The following is an 18,591-nucleotide window of genomic DNA, read 5'->3' as shown; positions in this document are numbered from 1 at the left end:
AGTCACGCCAGTGGACCATCTGACGGCACTGTGAGTACACTTCCCTTTGTGTGCGTCTTCAAAAAAAAAAACCTTTTCTCTCGTATGGAAATGACTCAAAAACGGCACGGATTTCAATTTACGCTAACGGGGCGCTAACGTGAAATGGCATGTATCTTCGAATGTTTACTACTTCCAAGTTAAACTGTTATTAATGTGCGCTTGATAACTATATTGACGTCTGATGTGGAAGTAAATGTAGATTGCTGCCATGGGAAATTAGTCAAGAATACAAACGTGGTAAACAATCACAACTTCCAGCTCAAACATCAACTCTAACTTTACTGTCACATAGAGAAAGAAAAAATAGCATTTAGCCGTCATGTACTTTATAAAAACCATATAGTTTATAACCATATTTAAACCGTATACTAAATAAAGCAGTTTTTACATCACGAGTTTATGTCCAATGACATTTTCCTCCATCTGTTATGCACACGTTGGCCACCAGGGGGCAGTTTAATTCATGTATTCATGATAAACAAGGAAGAGTTTTATAACTATATCTCAGTAAGCTTCATTAGTAGTGAATAAGAGAGAATATGTCTTGTGAGTATTGTTATATTGTCTGTTTGCATGGGTTGCTGCTGCATTTGTGTTCAAATATACATTGTGTTCCAAATATCCAATGCATGTTCTGTTATCCTGCCTTATTGTGAAATTAAGTCAAAACAGCCCTGCACATGAGCGTAAACAAGTTTTGATAGAGTGACTGTACTGTACATCTTGTCACAGTGCATTGCAAGTCGTATTTGTGTCATATGATAGGGTAGTTCCACACTGTGGTTTGTTTTTTTTCTCTTCCTCATGCTTCCTTATCGTGTGCAGTAAAGCAATACAAATATTGTTACCACACAAAACATGATGGCACAAGTAGGTTCCCCTTTTCTGTGATTGATCGACGGTATAACACACACGCACACAAACACACGCACGCGCAGAGTGTGGCTTTTGAGTGTGTTGTTTGCTCAGCAGTTATTCATTATCGACGCGTCTGGAGAGTGTACGGCGGAGAGCCACAACATACAGCCGTGTAGTGGGGAGGGCCTCTTATCAAGGCCGAAAACACTAGCATGTACCGTACCGCTCCTTTTAAAGAACAAATCCCTTTTTCAAACAGTTGCTAGGAAACAAAGGCCCCTGAATGACATGTCACTTTTGTCAACGCCACATGCAAATGTGTTTGCCTGCCATCAAAAAAATTTCAGCCGTCATTGTCATTGCATTCTATTAGGTCACCACTAGATGGCAAAAACCTACACACTGACCTTTTAAACTTTAAAATTTAAAGGTCCAATGCATCCAGAAGGTATTCATAGTAGTAATTCTCTTTTGTCATATTTTATGCTTCGGGCTCATGAAATGAAAATGCTGCAGTGATTGTTGTCCCTTTGTGCCTCATAAGCAAATCCTGAGGTCTACGCACAATTCCTTTGCCTGCATGTCAACTGTGTGATGTGTGTGTGTTTTTCCCTAATCTTGTCCAATCCATTGAATTAATCACAAGTAGACTGTTGGGATTTTTTTTTTTTTTTTTTTTTAGAAATGTTGTTTATTTTACTACACAATACTTTGTGACCCTTTTTTAATCATACGTAATATTATATTTATATAATTATAGAATTTAAAAGACAAATACCTACAAAAATACAAACTAAAAATAACTGCACTAAATACAAACTAAAGCTAAAGCTATTGGAATTTAAAGACAAAATAAAATTGAACTATAATTGAAAAATAACTATTACAACCCTGACACACACACACCCCACACACGCACTGCGCACTGAGGAATGTAAAGAATTCCAGAGCTGCAGCGTGCACACTAATAACCACGTGGCTCCCAATACAAGCTTTGTTTGCTCTAGCAATGATTCTAAAAATAAACAAACAGATTTTTTTTTAAATTACTTTTAAATTTGATGTGAAAGCCGCTAAGCTGGCTTTATTTTCCCTGCCACCACACGCCCATAATTATCAGTGTTTTCCACTCCCAAAAGGAAATGAAACATCATTGCTGTGAGATAGGGGGGAAAAAAGCGACCTTTTCCTGTGCCGTGTTAACGTCAGAGGTCAGCAGCTAAACCCATGAGACGCTATCTGTCGCTCTAAGCGGGCCGGACGACCTCGGCCGTGTGAATCGTAAAATGTAAGAGCTGGTTTGGCGCGAGTGTTTGCTTGTTGAGTCACGGGCACAGGTTGTTTGTTTCCATTCCGTATAGAAGAGCAAACAAACAGCGAGCGAGCTGTGGCGTCCGAAAGGCAACAAGTTAGCTCATGTTGCATAACCGGGAGATTTTTCTCAGAAAGTATTTATCATTGTTTGGTGGCTGTTTGTTAGTCAGCGGTCGTGGTTCCGAGGAATGCGCATTTTACAACATGGTTCTCTTCCTTCAACTTTTCATTAACTGATAATGCAATATTCTTCAGCAGTTGACTGCTTGACTAGTTGTTGTTGTTGTTCTGCATCCACGTTAACCTTTGCCAGCATGAATATTTTGAGCTCCTTCCACCTAGTGTTGCTGGAACACGCGTCATCCTTCCAGGGAAAAGCAATTAAATGAAACTCTTTCTTTCCATGGAATGTCCAACGGCGGGATAAGAAGACCGTCGTTCCCTTGTGTTTATGTTAAGTCGTGAAGACAAATCAAGCGTGTGGCAGCAAATGGCCTTTGTGGTTTACAGGTAGCTGTCCGGGTCAAGTAAACATATCGCGTTACGAAGGTGTTGAGATAGGAGCCAGACGAGATGGCTCAGACTTTATTTACAGTTAAAGTCCAAGTCGCTTTTTTTTTTTTACATTTTTCCTCACATGGGAAATGATGTACAGTCAATCGGTTATAAAAAAAAAAAAAAAAGTTTATATTAGTTTAGGGGGCCATTGATGACGCTTTCAAGAAGAGACCAGGCCACCTATCAGGTGTCGGTTACTATGGCGACAGGAGCAAGCATGTTGTGGGAGGGGAATACGCTTTCCGAGGCGACTCCTTCTCAGAACTTCTTGTCCTATAGGAAAGAGACGAGGCGCGGCCTCGCCTGGCCTAAACTTTCTGGGAATGTGCGCAGACGCACAAGTCAGTTAGCACTCTTTCCTGTTTTTTATTTTTTTTATTTTCACGGGTTCCGTCTCTTTTCACACCAGGTGGAACCAGCAAGTTGTAAAAAAAGATTTAGGGGAGGTGTTAAGTGTTGTGACGTGCGGCGGCCACGGGGATGCCTTTGAAACGCTCACCGGCCGGACCGGACCGACCAGACTGTTCACTTGCCGCAGATGGGGTGATGAAACCCGAACCCCCAAACGTGGCGTAGACAGCTGAAGGAGGTCGAAGAACAAGCATGGAGACACTCAGGGACTCTCTTGTGCATCTGACTTTTCAGATGTCGTCCTACAAGAGAGCCACACTGGACGAGGAAGATCTGGTGGACTCCGGCGGCGATGACGTCTACCAGTCAACACCGATGCAGGTAAGACAGACTCAAGAAAATGTTTCCAAGGTGTTGTTTGGATCTGGATGAACCTGGTAAACCTAAGCGTCAGCAACTCAAGCGCACCTTCAAGTTTGTCAACCAATATTTCCATTGTGAATAAAAGGAAAATATTTTTTTGCATGTCTGTACTCGTGAGGAAAATGAATGAGTGGATGAAGCCAGAAAATTGCATCAATGATGCATATATATGACCTATGAACTGGACATGTTGATTTTTAATAAGTGGTGAACTGAACTTTGACCTAGTTTTGCAAAGAAAATGAACTTTTCCCAGCATTGCAAATCGAGAGTGCCATAGCTGTCTTTGTATAGAAGTCCATTTTTCATAATATGTCCCCTTTCATTTAAAAGTTATCAATGTGTGTACAGGTGAGTCTCCGGCGGGGCATCTCATGCTGGCCGGAGAGAACGGCGAGGGAGAGGCAGCTTCTGTTTCTGGTGTGTGCACTGTCTGCGGGCCTATTCGTATCGCTCATCACAACCGCTGTCTTCTACCGGCAAAGTGAGTTCTTCTTTGAGTTGTATAAAATTGGCTTTATTTGGCTTTTGTTTTGAAGTTAAACCAAAAGTATTTTGTGGAATCGTAGCAGCCGCACCTTTGGCTCTGCTACCCGCCTTCATAGTCTCTCCCGTGGGTTTCAACATCCTGATTTAGAAAAAAAAAAAAAAAAGCTTGTGGATGAGCCATTTTTCTCTGTCGGTTTTCCTCTGAGTTGCCATGGGAAGGCCTCATGCCACTTCCTGCCATTCACAAGTGTGTCACGACGTGTGGTGGCATAATGGAAGGAACAGAGGGTAAATCCTCCTCGGGGTGCTAACCTCTCGACTCGGACGGAACTCAAGTCTCCATCCCTGTCCGCGGCGCATCATATCTTACGAGGAAGCGTTTTTTTTTTTACTTATTTTTAGAGCTTGAACTCGCCAGCATGTATTCTGTAAAGAGGTGTCTGTCACTCTCTGACATGAATAATTATTAAAACAGACTTTTTATGATGAGGAGTGAAAAGTGCATGTTGGCGTGAGTACGTCCAAAATGATTCTTTCCAGATGCTCCTTCAAAGCCACATGTATCTGTTTGGCTTTTGAAATTTGCGTTTGCTCCAAAACGTCACGTCCCGCATGACACCGAGGAAGAATTCATGTGATTTTTTTTTAAGCCGATTTTGTTCTCCTTGACAGCACATCCGGGCGTTTGCCTGACCGAGCCGTGCATCAACGTGGCCAGCGCCGTCATGTCAGCCCTGGACCGCACGGTGGACCCCTGCCAGGACTTCTACAGCTTTTCCTGCGGCGGCTGGATGAAGAACAACCCTCTCCCTGAAGGCAAGTCCCGCTGGGGCTCTTTCAGCGCCCTGTGGGAGCGCAACATCATCGTGATGAAGCAACTATTAGGTGAGTTTCGCAAACAGTTGATTGTCCATCACGTTGCCGTGCTGGTTTCATTTTTCGGTTGTCGTGATTTGAGCAGAGAACACCACGATGAAAGGTCTGAGTCGAGCAGAGGAGAAGGCCCAGAGATACTATCAGGCCTGCATGAACGAGACAAAGATCAAGCAGTTGGGAGCTGAGCCATTGCAGCGACTCATCACGCAGGTTTGTGCTTGAGCGACGGTCGCTGTCTCAACTCGATCAACTTGACAAAGTCCATCGGATGTCCTTTAGCTGGGAGGATGGGCCCTGACCGGACCGTGGGACAAAAACAACTTCCAGGAAGTCCTACGTGCGGTGTCAGCAAATTACCGCACCTCACCATTCTTCACCGTGTTCGTCAGTACCGACTCCAAGAACTCCTCCACTAACATCATTCAGGTGAAGACGCTGACCGCTGATTTCTGAGTTCCGTGTTGGGGATTCGACTCCGATTTAATTTGGGGCCATGACGTCTGAGATGTTTCTTGTGCCGATGTAGGTGGATCAGTCCAGCCTGGGACTCCCTTCACGGGATTACTACCTCAACAAAACAGCCAATGAAAAGGTATTGTGGGGCATTATACGCATACAAATAAATTCATCAATGAGGGGACGTTTAAATCCACCCTGGGCATGTTTTCATAGCATTTTCATTTCAATTTGTTTGAAAGTCTTTCACAATCAAATCATCAAAACGGGACATTGGAGATTTGTATTTGCATAGTTGAGGATTACCATGGTAATTGTTTGGGGAGGGGAAGCTACACAACCACTCATTGCTTTGTCTTCTTGGCAGTATCTGGTGGCATACCAGAACTTCCTGGTGGAGTTAGGGGTCCTTCTGGGGGGCTCAGAGGAGACGTCTCGGCTACTCATGGGGGAGATTTTGGACTTTGAAACAGCACTGGCCAACATCACCGTACCCCTGGAGGCGAGACGGGACGAGGAGCTCATCTACCACAAGATGGAGGCCAAAGACTTGAAGGTGAGTTTGAGCTATTTGTCAGAGCACAATAAGATAAAAAAAAAGATTGCTTGCCATAGTGCTGAACTTGAGTTGTCTTTTTGTATGTGTAGAGTCTGGCCCCTGCAATAGACTGGATCCCTTACCTCAATGAGGTCTTCGCTCCCGTGCCCATCAATGAGTCCGAGCCGGTGGTCGTCTACGCCAAAGAGTATCTCCAGAATGTGTCGGACCTCATAACAAACACCAATAAAAGGTTCGAGTCTTGGCATTGTTGTTAAGTCGAATAGATTTTTACCGCCCAGTGACTGTTTTGCAGCCTTCTCAACAACTACATGGTCATGAAGGTGGTAAGGAAGATGGTGTCCGTCTTGGACCAGAGGTTTCAGGATGTTGAGCAGCGCTTCCTAGAGGTCATGTACGGAACTAAAAAGGTGAGTAAAAATCTGCTCTTTGGTCCTTCCCCAAGTCATTAAAGCGCATGTCTGACATAGTTTAACTCTTAATTTGACTTTACACGGATTATTTGTGGAATTACAGTGACCGAACAGACACAGCCCGAAAAAGGGAGCATTGTGGAAAATATAAAAACAAAAGCTTTGCGGCGGTACTAGACAGGAAACAGCTAGGCCCTCAAGTGGATTGGTGGCTTTGGTAAAACAGAGGAGGGGAGGAAAAAATGCAGTTGACCTTTTAGCATTTATCAGGGTGAGATCCTGTTTGTTTTGCTAGCGGGTCAAGCTGTAATAATAAAGACAACGCGTGCGTGTGCATGCGTCTCTTACTTTTACGGGCCTTTGCTTTGTTTGATCAGAAGTTGTGCATGCGTCTCTTACTTTTACGGGCCTTTGCTTTGTTTGATCAGAAGTCAAAGAAAATGCTCAAATTGGGTCCACGCCAATTTTTGTTTTGACCCTTCTCCCCTAATCGTCTGACCTCCTGCTGTTCGTAATGCAGAGTTGCACTCCTCGTTGGAAGCTGTGCGTCAGCGACACAGACAGCGGCCTTGGCTTCGCCCTGGGCGCCATGTTTGTCAAAGCCACCTTCGCAGAGGACAGCAAGGACATGGTGAGTGCAGTGCGTAAGTGCTCGCTCGTCTAGCGTGAGATGCGCCCTTCTCAACGCCCGGCCCCTTCTTTCCGCCCCGCAGGCCGAGGACATGGTCAGCGACATTAAAAGAGCGTTTGAGGACAGCCTGGAGTATGTGAGCTGGATGGATGGTGACACAAAAAAAGCGGCGAAAGAGAAGGTGAGAGGACATAGAAGACGGACCTTAGGGAAGCGCAGCAAACACTGCCCCCTGGTGTCTAAAAGTACTCACCGCTTTTTTTTTTTTTTTTAGGCGGATGCAATTTACAACATGGTGGGCTATCCGGAGTTCATCATGAACAACACCAAGCTGGACAAAGTGTTCAATGATGTAGGTAAATGTGGTGGCATTTAAACCAACCTCATCAAAAACAGCCAAACTCTTTCTTTTCAGTTCGAGGTCGTGTCGGATCTGTACTTCCAGAACGTCATGCAGTACTACAACTTCTCTGCCAGGGTGACAGCCGACCAGCTAAGAAAAGCTCCAAACAGAAACCAGTGAGTGTCATCCAAGGGGGGGGCTTAGAATAGTGGAGTACTGGAACCACAAAGTGCTCAACGTAGAGATTGACCAATAAGAGTATTGACCGGCACTTTTTACATTTTGTGCAGGTGGAGCATGACCCCCCCAACTGTGAATGCCTATTACAACCCCACTAAGAATGAGATTGTTTTGCCAGCAGGAATTCTCCAGATGCCGTTCTACAGCCGTCATTGGCCCAAGTAAGCCTTGAATTTAAAGTCTCCCCCCCCCATTTTTGCCAAAGGAGTTTTCTTTCTTTTGTTAATTCGATCTCATGCGGTTACAAACGGATGTTTGCGCCGATGTGAGGGTGGAAACAGCAACCTATGGAAGCAGCTCCTCTTATTCAATGGTAATCATCTTTTTTTTTTGTATGGTGCAGAGCTCTTAACTTTGGCGGAATCGGGGTTGTCATGGGGCATGAACTGACTCATGCTTTTGATGACCAAGGTTGGTAATCATTTGCCTCTAACAGGTCATGAAAAATAATTAGTTGTAGCGTACGCGTCTTAATTCTGTTTTTAAAAGGGAGGGAATTTGACAAAGACGGCAACCTGCGCTCTTGGTGGAAGAACTCATCCGTGGAGGCCTTCAAGAAGCAGACACAGTGCATGGTGGAGCAGTACGGCAACTACAGCATCAACCAGGAGACCCTGAACGGTCGCCACACGCTGGGCGAGAACATCGCCGACAACGGCGGACTGAAGGCTGCCTATGAGGTTAACACGAGCTCGCTTGCTTAAAGACAACAAGCTACATCTTTGGAAGACAATGCCCAGCTTGCGTAACGCCTCCCTCCTCTCCTGCAAGGCTTACGTGAATTGGATCAGAAGGAACGGTGAGGAAGCCACGCTGCCAGCTCTAGGAATGACAAACCACCAGCTGTTTTTTGTGGGATTTGCACAGGTTAGTTGCATGTGTGATTGACAATCTCCAAATTTCAATTGACCCATAGCAGAAATTTTGTCAATACATCAAATAGATAGATATAAACACAATAAATGTATGCTAATAGCATGTTGACATCCATTCAAGTACTTAAAAAAAAAATGAAATGGAAAAAGCAGAGGGACGGGAAGCGTTGTAGATGTCGAGTGAGCCTTCCTGTTTTGCCATCAGGTGTGGTGCGCCGTGAGGACGCCCGAAAGCTCGCACGAGGGCGTCATCACCGACCCGCACAGCCCGCCCAGATTCCGAGTCATCGGGACCGTCTCCAACTCGCACGAGTTCTCCAAGCACTTTGGCTGCAAAGCAAACGCTCCTATGAACCCCAAACATAAGTGCAAGCTCTGGTAATGCCTCGAAACGGACAGTAGAGGGCGGTATGAGCAAACTGACTGTGGAGGCTCACTGGCCCCGAGAACCACTAAGAAGCACTCCATGCCTTTGATGGGACGAAACGTGCCAATTTTGTGTCGAGAAAATCTTTTCTTTTTTCAAAGGAGACACATTCTACCTTTTCCCGGCTCACACTTTTAAACCAGGTGTTTTTTTTATTTTTTAAAAATATGGTTTTCTAAAAACAAAAATTGCCCAAGGATCAAGCTTTACATTTTCTTGTCTTGGTTAGTGGAATGTAAATTAATCATAGTTACAAATCAGACAGAGAGCAGATAGCAATATTTAGTTGAGTCTTTTCATTTCAAACTTGATGGGTTGTACTGGGCCCATTTATTTGTTTACGAGCCATTCAAAGTCAATTTTCATGCAATATAGTGTTCCCTCACATCCATTCCAAGCGGAGTGCTGGTAACTGGTTTGAGTAAGAAGCAAGAAAACCTGCAAAACTTGCTGCAAAGTTGCGAGGGAACACTGGATGCCCCTTTTAAGGACTTCTGAGCTACAAATTTTAGTGTTACAACCTTTGACTTTTTAGTCACTACTGTGCCAGGATTTCCCAAACGTTTGAATGCTAACAATACACAACACATATTACCGTAACATGGACGTCTATAGACCTTTTTAATCTATTACGTGTAAAAAAAAAAAAAAAAAAAAGTCATTGGACAAGAAATTCTCTGGTTAATGCTCAGTAACCTAAGTTTGGGGAACCCTTCTCTCACTTGGACAGTGGTGCCTTGAGATACAATTGACCCTAATTCAACGTTTTACAAGATAGCACAGTCTTAAATACATTTTGACACTTTGTGGATAATGAACAATTCTTTAAAAGAGCTTTATAATTCCATCAGGCCCATAATAGCATCACACAAATGGTGGACAGATAATAACAGTACTGGCTGGCATATATTATTTACCCCCTACCAATTTTTAAAGCATTTACACACTAATTCTTTACATTTTTTCACACTGCAAAAGCCATTTACAACGGCGTGTCCGCCAGAGGGCGACATTTCCCCGTTAGCGCTCCAGCCTGGAACTCAAAGTGTCAAAGATTGCTATTAAACACAAATGTATTTTGGGGGAGGATAGCCGAGATTAATTGCATTTTCATTCTCTTTTGTATCTTAAGGTACCACTGGATTTTATATGACACTGAATTCAGGACCGGTATGTTGATGTTGACTGTTGAAATATGAAAGTGAACTTAAAGATGATTTCAAAGCCATATTGAATGTCTTACACAAATATTGAGGGGAAAACCTGCACTGTTTGAGGTACAACTTGGTCAAGGTGTCATTTATTGGGAAAATGTTTTTGTATTATGACAAAGCCAAATTTGGACTGATTTAAGCATATACAGAAATAGAACGGCACTCACAACCAAAACCAGTTGTACCGAGTAAACTTGTATGTACGTGTCAGATTATTTTGTATATTAAAATGATTATAAAAACATGTTTTTCTTTTCCAAATCGTTTTCTGAATCTATTAGGGTTACGGGTGAGCTGGAGCCTCTCCCGGTTGACGAGAACTCATTGGCATGCTCTGAAGCAGTGTACCTGATCATGATCCTGCTCAAACAATCAGGTGTGTTGGAGGAGGGAAATCAGTCATTTCAAAGATTTACCATGATAATGCAATTGCAATATCAACCTATCTGCAGACAATTCATTTCCAATGGTCATGATCCGTCTGAGTGTCATTTTCATCTAACTGAATCTGCCCCTATCTGCACTATCCCTAATGTCACGGGGTCAATGACATCATAAGAGAGCCATTACCAAAGATTGCACTTGTGTTTAGGGTTCATGGGCGTGTTTTCTTTGCAGCCAAAGTGCTTGGAGAAGTCGTGCGAGTTGGAGAGGCTCCCGATGACTCGGAATCTAGGTGGGCTGTGCGGGTCTTTGACATTGTAGTAGTATTGGTTCACGGTGCACCAAATCTGATGGCGAAAAGGTACACTCAGATGTTTACTAACAAATGTAGTCTTAAAAAAAAAATCTTACAAAATGTTCCAAACCTGTGCAAATCCCACCAAAAACAGCTGGTGGTTGGTCATTCCCACCGCAGGCAGTGTCGGTTCCTCACCGTTCCTTTTGATCCAGTTCACGTAAGCCTTGTAAGTGGGGGGGGGACAGAGCATCCATCACGTGACACAGGCTGTACACTGACACCCAGAGACATAGCTGCATCTGTCAATAGGCGTGTTAACCTCATAGGCAGCCTTCAGTCCACCGTTGTCAGCAATGTTCTCTTCCAGCGTGTGGCTACCATTCAGGGTCTCCTGGTTGATGCTGTAGTTGCCGTACTGCTCCACCATGCACTGTGTCTGCTTCTTGTAGGCCTCCACGGATGAGTTCTTCCACGCAGAGCGCAGGTTGCCGTATGTGTCGAACTCTCTTGCTTTTTTTTTAAAACAAGATCAGGATGCGTCATTGAATATAATCAAATGTCATCTGTAACAATATTTGTCTTTGTTAATTGCTGTTGCTGATATTCAAAATCTGTGAGCCGTTTATACACGACCATTCCCAAAGTGCCGCTAACAACTCGAACCATACTTACAAAACTACATCAATAAGTGAAATCTAAATATTAGAGGATTATCGCATCTCATTGGTTTTTACATTGAACTATTACCGACAAATGATTACGAACCTTTTTTGCCAAAAGCGTGAATCAGTTCGTGCCCTATGACGACCCCAATTCCACCAAAGTTAAGAAATCTGCAACATAGAAAAAAAGCACACTCAAAAATGAAAACCGATGAAATTGAAGAAATCCTTCACAGTTGATATTTAGGCTTCAATATTTGGTATAACTTGAATGAATTTTATTTATGAAGGCAAAATTCTCGAGACCAAAACAAAGTGCCCAGCAACGAATCTTGCAACTTTTTGAAAACCTCACCTGCTTCCTGAGATGCTGGAGACGTTTGCGTTAAGCCAAAGTGGCTGCTACAGTAACGTGCGGCCACATATTCAATGCTTACTTGGGCCAGTGGTGGCTGTAGAACGGTTTCTGGAGAATTCCTGCTTGCAATACAATCCCATTTCCAATGCGGTCGTAATAGGCCTCTACTTCGGGAGGGGTCGTGCTCCACCAGCAAAAAAACACAAATTGCCAGGCCATTAAGTGCTGGGTCAAATATCAAGTAGGCTCTTGTGATACAAGTGACTCGACATGTTTTTTTTGAGACACAAAAGCAATTTAGCAAATCTATAAAAAGAGCCTTCAAGCTGTTCAATGCCACAAAAGGTGGAGCAACTTATGTAGGCAGACAATACCCTGTCTTTCTCGCACTCCGTGGTCCAGAGACACTCACTGGAATATTGTTGGAGCTTCTCTTAGCAGGTTGGCTATCACCCTGGCAGAGAAGTTATAGTACTGCATGACGTTCTGGAAGTACAGGTCCGACTCGACCTTGAGCTGGAAAAAAAAAAAAGAAAAAGGAGTTTTACTGTTTTGATGAGGAAAAGTAAATGCGACCACTTTTACCTACATCATTGTACACTTTGTCCAGTTTGGTGTCGTTCATAATGAACTCCGGATAGCCCATCATGTCGTAAATTGCATCGGCCTAAAAAAAAGACGGTGAATATTTTTAGACACCAGGGGGCAGTGTTTCCTCTGCTTCCCTGTCTTCTACGTCCTCTCTCTCACCTTCTCTTTGACGGCTTTTTTTGTGTCGCCATCCATCCAGCTCACATACTCCAGGCTGTCCTCAAACGCTCTTTTAATGTCGCTGACCATGTCCTCGGCCTGCGGGGCGGAAAGAAGGGTTCGGCTGCTGAGAAGGGCGCATCTCACGCTAGACGAGCGAGCACTTACGCACTCACTCACTCACCATGTCCTTGCTGTCCCCTGCCAAGGTGGCCTTTGCAAACATGGCGCCCAGAGCGAAGCCAAGGCTCCTGTCTGTGTCGCTGACGCACAGCTTCCAGCGAGGAGTGCAGCTCTGCAATCCAAACAATAAGAGGTCAGATGAGGTCAGAGGTGACATTCCAACTACCCGTTGAAGATTTACCATTACAAATCCACTTACTTTAATTCCGTACATGACCTGTTGAAAGCGCTGCTCGGTATCCCGAAACCTCCAGTCCAAGATGGGGATCATGTTTATTACTACTTTCATGATCATGTAGTTGTTGAAAATGCTGGAAAGCAGACACAGTCATTGCTGGTTAAAAAATAATAATAATAATAATAATAATAATAAATGTGTGGAAATGGAACAAATAATAATCATTCATAATAATCCACCAGATGACACGTTTTTTGCTTGAACTCAACAGACCTCTTATTGGTGTTTGTTATGAGGTCCGACACGTTCTGGAGATACTCTTTGGCATAGACGACCACCGGCTCGGACTCATTGATGGGCACAGGAGCGAAGACCTCATTGAGGTAAGGGATCCAGTCTATTGCAGGGGCCAGACTCTACACACAAAAAAGACAACTTAAGTTCAGTTACTGGTTCTGACAAATAGCGCAAACTCACCTTCAAGTCTTTGACCTCCATCTTGTGGTAGATGGGCTTTTTATTCTTTCTCCCCTTCAGGGGTACGGTGATGTTGGCCAGTTCCGTCTCAAAGTCCAAAATGTCCTTCATAATTTTCTGTGAGGTTTTCACGGAACCCCCCAGAAGGACCCCTAATTTCACCAGGAAGTTCTGGTAGACTGTCAGATGCTGCAAACATGCAATGAATGTGAATGTGTGTGCATGCTCGCGTGCGACCCAGTGCGTGCATTACATTTCCGTAGGCTGTTTTGTTGAGATAGAATTTCTGCGAGAGTCCCAAGCTGGACTGAGCCACCTACAAACAAAAGAAATGTCAGTCAGAATCACTCATCAGCTCCTTATATTTGGGTCACTTTAACAGTTGGTGGTTTCCTGCAATTCTATTTATAGGTTCATCAGATTTTATTTTTTTTAATGAATCTGCCTAACTACAACACACAACAAAATCTGTGGCAAGCTGGCTCACAAAAATGTTGTTCCGGGAGGACTTGAAGTCGGCATAGACCAATATGGTGAAGAACGGGAATGCGAGATGGCGTGCGGACACCGTGCGTAGGACTTTCTGGAAGTTGTCTTTGTCCCACGCTCCGGTCAGGGCCCATCCTCCCAGCTAAAGGACAGCAGAAGTGTGTGAGTGTGTGTGTGTCAGATGGACTTTGTAGAAATCTGAAGCACAAACCTGCGTGATGAGTCGCTGCAATGGCTCGGCTCCCAGCTTCTTGATCTTTGTCTCGTTCATGCAGGCCTTATAGAATCTCTGGGCCTTCTGCTCTGCTCGACTAAGACCGCTCATAGTGGTGTTCTCTGCTCAAATCACAACAACTGAAAAATGAAACCAGCACGGCAACGTGATGGACAATCATCTATTACGAAACTCACCTAATAGTTGCTTCATCACAAGCATGTTGTGCTGCCAGCGGGTGTTGAAAGGGTTCCAGTTGGACTTGCCATCAGCGAGAGGGTTGTTCTTCATCCAGCTTCCGCAAGCAAAGCTGTAGAAGTCCTGGCAGGGGTCCACCGTGCGGTCCAGGGCTGACATGACGGCGCTGGCCACATTAATGCAAGTCTCTGTCAGGCAAACGCCCGGATGTGCTGTGGAGCACAAGAATGCCTTTTAGTCCAAATACAACGGCGATGGTGGAAAACCAAAGCCCATAGAACTCACTTTGCCAGTAGAAGACAGCGGCTGTGAAGAGCGATAGGAATAGGACCGCAGACAGCACGCACCACAGAAGGTGAAAGCGCCTCATTCTTGGCGTTCTCTCAGGGCAGCAGGTGTCGAAGCCCTGTACGTACATTGACAAATTGCAAAGATGGATTTGAGGAGCTTCGTGAGGCGCTTGGCAACCATCTTGTGGTACCCGGCCCTCCATTATCTGTGCCCACCTTTTAACCTTAGTTTAGTCATACTTGTTATTTTGTGGAATACAGTGCTTGATGTGACCCAGAGTCCATCTCTAGCGGCGCCCACATAAGATGAATTTGTGACCTTCCAGTCTTGAACTTGCTTAAGAAATGTCTTTTTGGACTTTGAGTCCAGATCCAAATTGAAAGTGCTGCATCCATGAGCAAAAATAAAAGAAAAAAAAAACGTTTTTTCACCAATATTAAGAAAAGCTGCTTTATTTACAGTACAAGCACATAGTACATTTCATACACAAGGCTATGTGCTTCACACAAATAGACACAAAATCATTTATAAAAACAATTAACCACATTCAGAAGCAAAGCATAAGAAAAAAACGATCTTACCAAATTATTAAAAGGATGTACAGTACATTTCCAGCATCAACAGAAGACTTTTAATACAAAGATAAAGTAGATTTATATAATTACTAAAAGCTCGTATTGTGAAATTGATTTTTTTTTATTTAAAAAAAGGCCCAGTTAAGTATGAATAGGAAAATAAAAAATTTATCATTTTTTTCTGAGGAGCCCTCCATTCATGACTTGGGAGTCACTTGAGGTAGTGATCACTGTCCATTGGAAATCAAAATAACACGGATTAGCTAGTGTAACAACATTGTTAGATTGTGTTCCCAGGACTGTTGAGTTGTTGGGCAACACATGAAAGTGTCAGAAGTGTCTGTAGTCAGAAAGACAGAACACAACCAAACAGCCAGACATCTATCTCTACTTAGGCCCACTCCAACCTCGTAAAAGGATTTGCTTTTCCATTGCTGACCTTTCTGTCACAAGTCACCAAGATATGCAAACAATCGTTCTGAAAGGCGTTTTTCTAAGTTATTGTTCATAAGTGATGAGTATGACGATCTCTTCCCTCCTCGCTAGAAGTCAGGTGCTGTCAATCTTCTCAAGTTCTACTTCAATTTCAACAAGGCGGCCTCCTGGGGTGCTCTCGCAGTTATTTATCCGAAGTTGTCGCACACGGGCCGGCTGACTGGCGGCGCGCCGACGGCCACGGCTCGGCTGACTGCCAGAGGGACGTACGCCGCTGCAGCTCCTGCTCCGGCTGGATTGACGGCGGGCGGACCGTTCCGGCGAATAAGATGCCGCCGCCCTGCCATCGCCGAACGCAGTCAGTGGCGGGGAGGGAGCTTCCAATGCGGCCGGCAAATTAGGTAAAGAAGGTGTTGCCTGCCGCCTCGTCGGGGTCAGCGAATGAGGTCGTTGTCGAGAAGGGCGCTCTGGCTGTTGATTGAGACAGAGGCCCCATGTCTGGCTTGTAAGAAGCTGAAAGTGTTCTGCTCATGTTTTTCACATTTACAGGTTACATTTGTTTGTCAATGACTATTTCAGACACTGGGTGACGAGAGAAAGTGACAAAAAGCAGGAAACGCATTGCAACGGCTTGACAGAACAACACAAAGTGAGCTCCAAAAGTCAGTTTGTTGGAGATTTCACCTCCAAAAATCCATCAACTCACCAAATTCTTTTGTAGATGTGAATTTGAATGCAAATCTTTTTTTTTGTTTTTACACATAGACCTATTATATAAGTGCCTATGTTCAGTCCAGTTTACTATCCCATTTACGCGACCATAAGTGCTTTAAAGTGGAAAAGGTTTTAGACCATGGTGGATGCAAAAACCCGTGATCGCCAGAAGCCAACTAATTTTAAGATCCAACAGCAAAATTCACAAAGCAGGATCTCTCAGGTGTTATGAGGCAACTATACGATTTTGTTGTTGTCTGTCTTACCTGCACGGATGTTGATTGGTGGACATCATCATCATCACTACCAGAGTTAACCGGTTCTTCCTTGTCCAGGATGGCTTTCTTGGATGATGACATCTAAAATGTCCAGATACACACAAGAGTCTCTGAGTTTCTACATGGTATGCAACTTTTTCAAGATCAGCTGTCTACTCTGGTGTCCATTGCTAAGACATTCCTTGCCAGACGCAGCTTACAACACAATCCTTTCGAATACTTTTACAACCTGCTGGTTCCACCCGGTACGAAAGAAAATGTTTCTATACTTGTATACAACTGCTGTAAAAGGTGGAAAGGTAAAGATAATAATTTGGCCATTTCTTGTGGTCGATATTTTAAGGTCCATGATCGGTTCATTGGTTGGGCCCTTTTTCCAAGACATAAAATAGAGTAAACGTACAACCGTCTTCTTATAAGCACAAAGAAACTTACGAGTTTGTTCTGCTTACCGAGGGTGTTAATCCAACAATCAAGACTTGTGCGCTTTCTAATGTATTGTCTGTCCTGGTCCAGCCAACGTCCGTTGCTCCTCTTTTTCAAATCTCTGCGAGAACATCATTTAAAAGCTTTATGAGTCGTTTCAAAGCTTTGTGACATGTCATTTACAGGCACTTGCTTCCTATCACCAGTTTAAATTGTGCAGAATTAGGGGCGGGGTTTTCTTCCCTATATGAACACAAGGTGCTGGCAAAATGAAGCCTCCTGAACCACTATTATAAAAGAAGGTCCCAATGTGGCCGAATGAAGCTTTACGAATCCTTGAGGCTTTCCAGTGAGGTATATATTAACGCTTATTGAAGTTAAAATGTGTTTAAGTGTGACCTTTTGTGACTGACCGTCAGCCTAGAGTAGCAGAGTAAGTTTATTGAATACTGGATTGACCATCTGAGCCCGCAGGCTTTTGGAGGAGACCAAAGACTGATATATTTTACATGCATGTAACAATGTTTTTTTTTTTTTTTCGATATGTCGTTACAGGGAGCAAAATAGTCCAAATCTATCAATTGGAATAATTGCTGTGTACAAGGAATTGATCACTTTTTTAATTCTTTGTCCTGGATTTAAAGACTTTAATTGGTGGATAATAACGGAGCTGACTTGAAATATGTTTCTCTCTATAAACAATTTTCAATTATATTTGTAGAATATAAATCAATTTTGCAGTGTTCATATTTTAAGGACTAAAGTGTGTCATCTCATGAAAAGCCACTAGGTGGTGCTAAATCATACAAAAACTACAAATCTATTATGAAAAATTGCCAACTCTACAGTACATACTGCTAAAAAAAAAAGTAAGAATAAAGAAGAGAATGTATACAGAAAATTAAATAGGCAAAACAATGTAAATCTAAATGAAACTCACGTAATATTATGATTTAAGGGAAAAAAATCACGAGATTATCAAATCATATTTATTTTACAATTCTTCATTGATATTATCCAGCAAAGGAAAATATCTCTCAATTAACTCACCCTAATAATAAAATGAAAATATTATTAGCCACATATTCTTGTCATGTCCAGATTTGCAGATGCAAATAAATAGCTTGTAGAGGTCTATCCTCCTTCGGTGCAAAATAAAATGATATTCTGCCAAAACAGTCGTCCCCGAGTTGCTTCTTGGTTATAATGGGGGTGGGTCCCTTGGACAAAACTAGTTGAAAAGCCCCGAATTCTCACTCATTGTAATCACAAAGACCAGAACATTTGAAAAAAAAATACTCAATATTTTATTTGAGAAACATCACATAAAACAACGTTTTTAAACTCCATGCCAATGTTGAAACAGCATCGTACTATAAAACACAAAATATGCTCGACATTGGAGAAGATGCAGAGGACGACTAAGGACGGTAGAGGGCGCTACTAGCACACAGTCCCGAAGGGTGCCGATGATTAAAAAAACCTTTATTGTAAAAACATACTGTGAAAAGAAAACTGAAAGTATGGCACGCAAATGCTGTGTGGATTTGATTTCAATTTTTGACCGTTTCGTGTTTTTATTGTACATTTGTGGCGTGTTCGTCATATTCTT

The 18,591-nt window shown here is 43.2% G+C and overlaps 2 protein-coding genes across 2 annotated transcripts; one reads left to right on the top strand and one right to left on the bottom strand.

Moving 5' to 3' along the window:
- Positions 1–53: 53 nt before the first annotated feature.
- LOC147048779 (endothelin-converting enzyme 1-like) lies at positions 54–10,311 on the top strand. Its single transcript, XM_085923437.1, has 19 exons — positions 54–3,315; positions 3,418–3,504; positions 3,898–4,030; positions 4,708–4,920; positions 4,997–5,121; positions 5,191–5,337; positions 5,438–5,503; positions 5,735–5,923; positions 6,016–6,158; positions 6,222–6,336; positions 6,860–6,970; positions 7,053–7,151; positions 7,245–7,322; positions 7,386–7,489; positions 7,604–7,714; positions 7,897–7,964; positions 8,043–8,233; positions 8,325–8,420; positions 8,634–10,311. The coding sequence occupies exons 1-19, from the start codon at positions 3,253–3,255 to the stop codon at positions 8,808–8,810; spliced, it is 2,316 nt and encodes a 771-aa protein (XP_085779563.1). The 5' UTR covers positions 54–3,252; the 3' UTR covers positions 8,811–10,311.
- On the bottom strand, positions 10,140–17,138 carry LOC147048778 (endothelin-converting enzyme 1-like). The gene is made up of 19 exons (XM_085923438.1): positions 16,989–17,138; positions 16,542–16,634; positions 14,546–14,666; positions 14,260–14,472; positions 14,060–14,184; positions 13,847–13,990; positions 13,613–13,675; positions 13,360–13,548; positions 13,156–13,298; positions 12,904–13,015; positions 12,706–12,816; positions 12,522–12,620; positions 12,361–12,438; positions 12,184–12,287; positions 11,851–11,955; positions 11,517–11,584; positions 11,071–11,261; positions 10,879–10,974; positions 10,140–10,800 (listed from the first exon to the last, which is right to left on the bottom strand). The coding sequence occupies exons 2-19, from the start codon at positions 16,632–16,634 to the stop codon at positions 10,636–10,638; spliced, it is 2,220 nt and encodes a 739-aa protein (XP_085779564.1). The 5' UTR covers positions 16,989–17,138; the 3' UTR covers positions 10,140–10,635.
- Positions 17,139–18,591: the final 1,453 nt, after the last annotated feature.

The sequence above is a fragment of the Syngnathus leptorhynchus genome, chromosome 11, assembly GCF_054491065.1.
Source record: "Syngnathus leptorhynchus isolate UIUO chromosome 11, UIUO_Slep, whole genome shotgun sequence".
Classification (NCBI taxonomy): Eukaryota; Metazoa; Chordata; class Actinopteri; order Syngnathiformes; family Syngnathidae; genus Syngnathus; species Syngnathus leptorhynchus.
This window is presented reverse-complemented; position numbering and strand designations above follow the sequence as displayed.

Excerpts from the sequence above, each read along its gene's own strand:
- LOC147048778 (XM_085923438.1), bottom strand. The coding sequence starts at position 16,634 with ATGTCATCATCCAAGAAAGCCATCCTGGACAAGGAAGAACCGGTTAAC. Across the intron at positions 14,185-14,259 it reads TGTGATGAAGCAACTATTAG|AGAACACCACTATGAGCGGT; the intron begins GTGAGTTTCGTA and ends TGATTTGAGCAG. Across the intron at positions 12,439-12,521 it reads AAAAAGCCGTCAAAGAGAAG|GCCGATGCAATTTACGACAT; the intron begins GTGAGAGAGAGG and ends TCTTTTTTTTAG.
- LOC147048779 (XM_085923437.1), top strand. The coding sequence starts at position 3,253 with ATGCCTTTGAAACGCTCACCGGCCGGACCGGACCGACCAGACTGTTCA. Across the intron at positions 7,323-7,385 it reads TGGACAAAGTGTTCAATGAT|TTCGAGGTCGTGTCGGATCT; the intron begins GTAGGTAAATGT and ends CTTTCTTTTCAG. Across the intron at positions 7,965-8,042 it reads TCATGCTTTTGATGACCAAG|GGAGGGAATTTGACAAAGAC; the intron begins GTTGGTAATCAT and ends TGTTTTTAAAAG.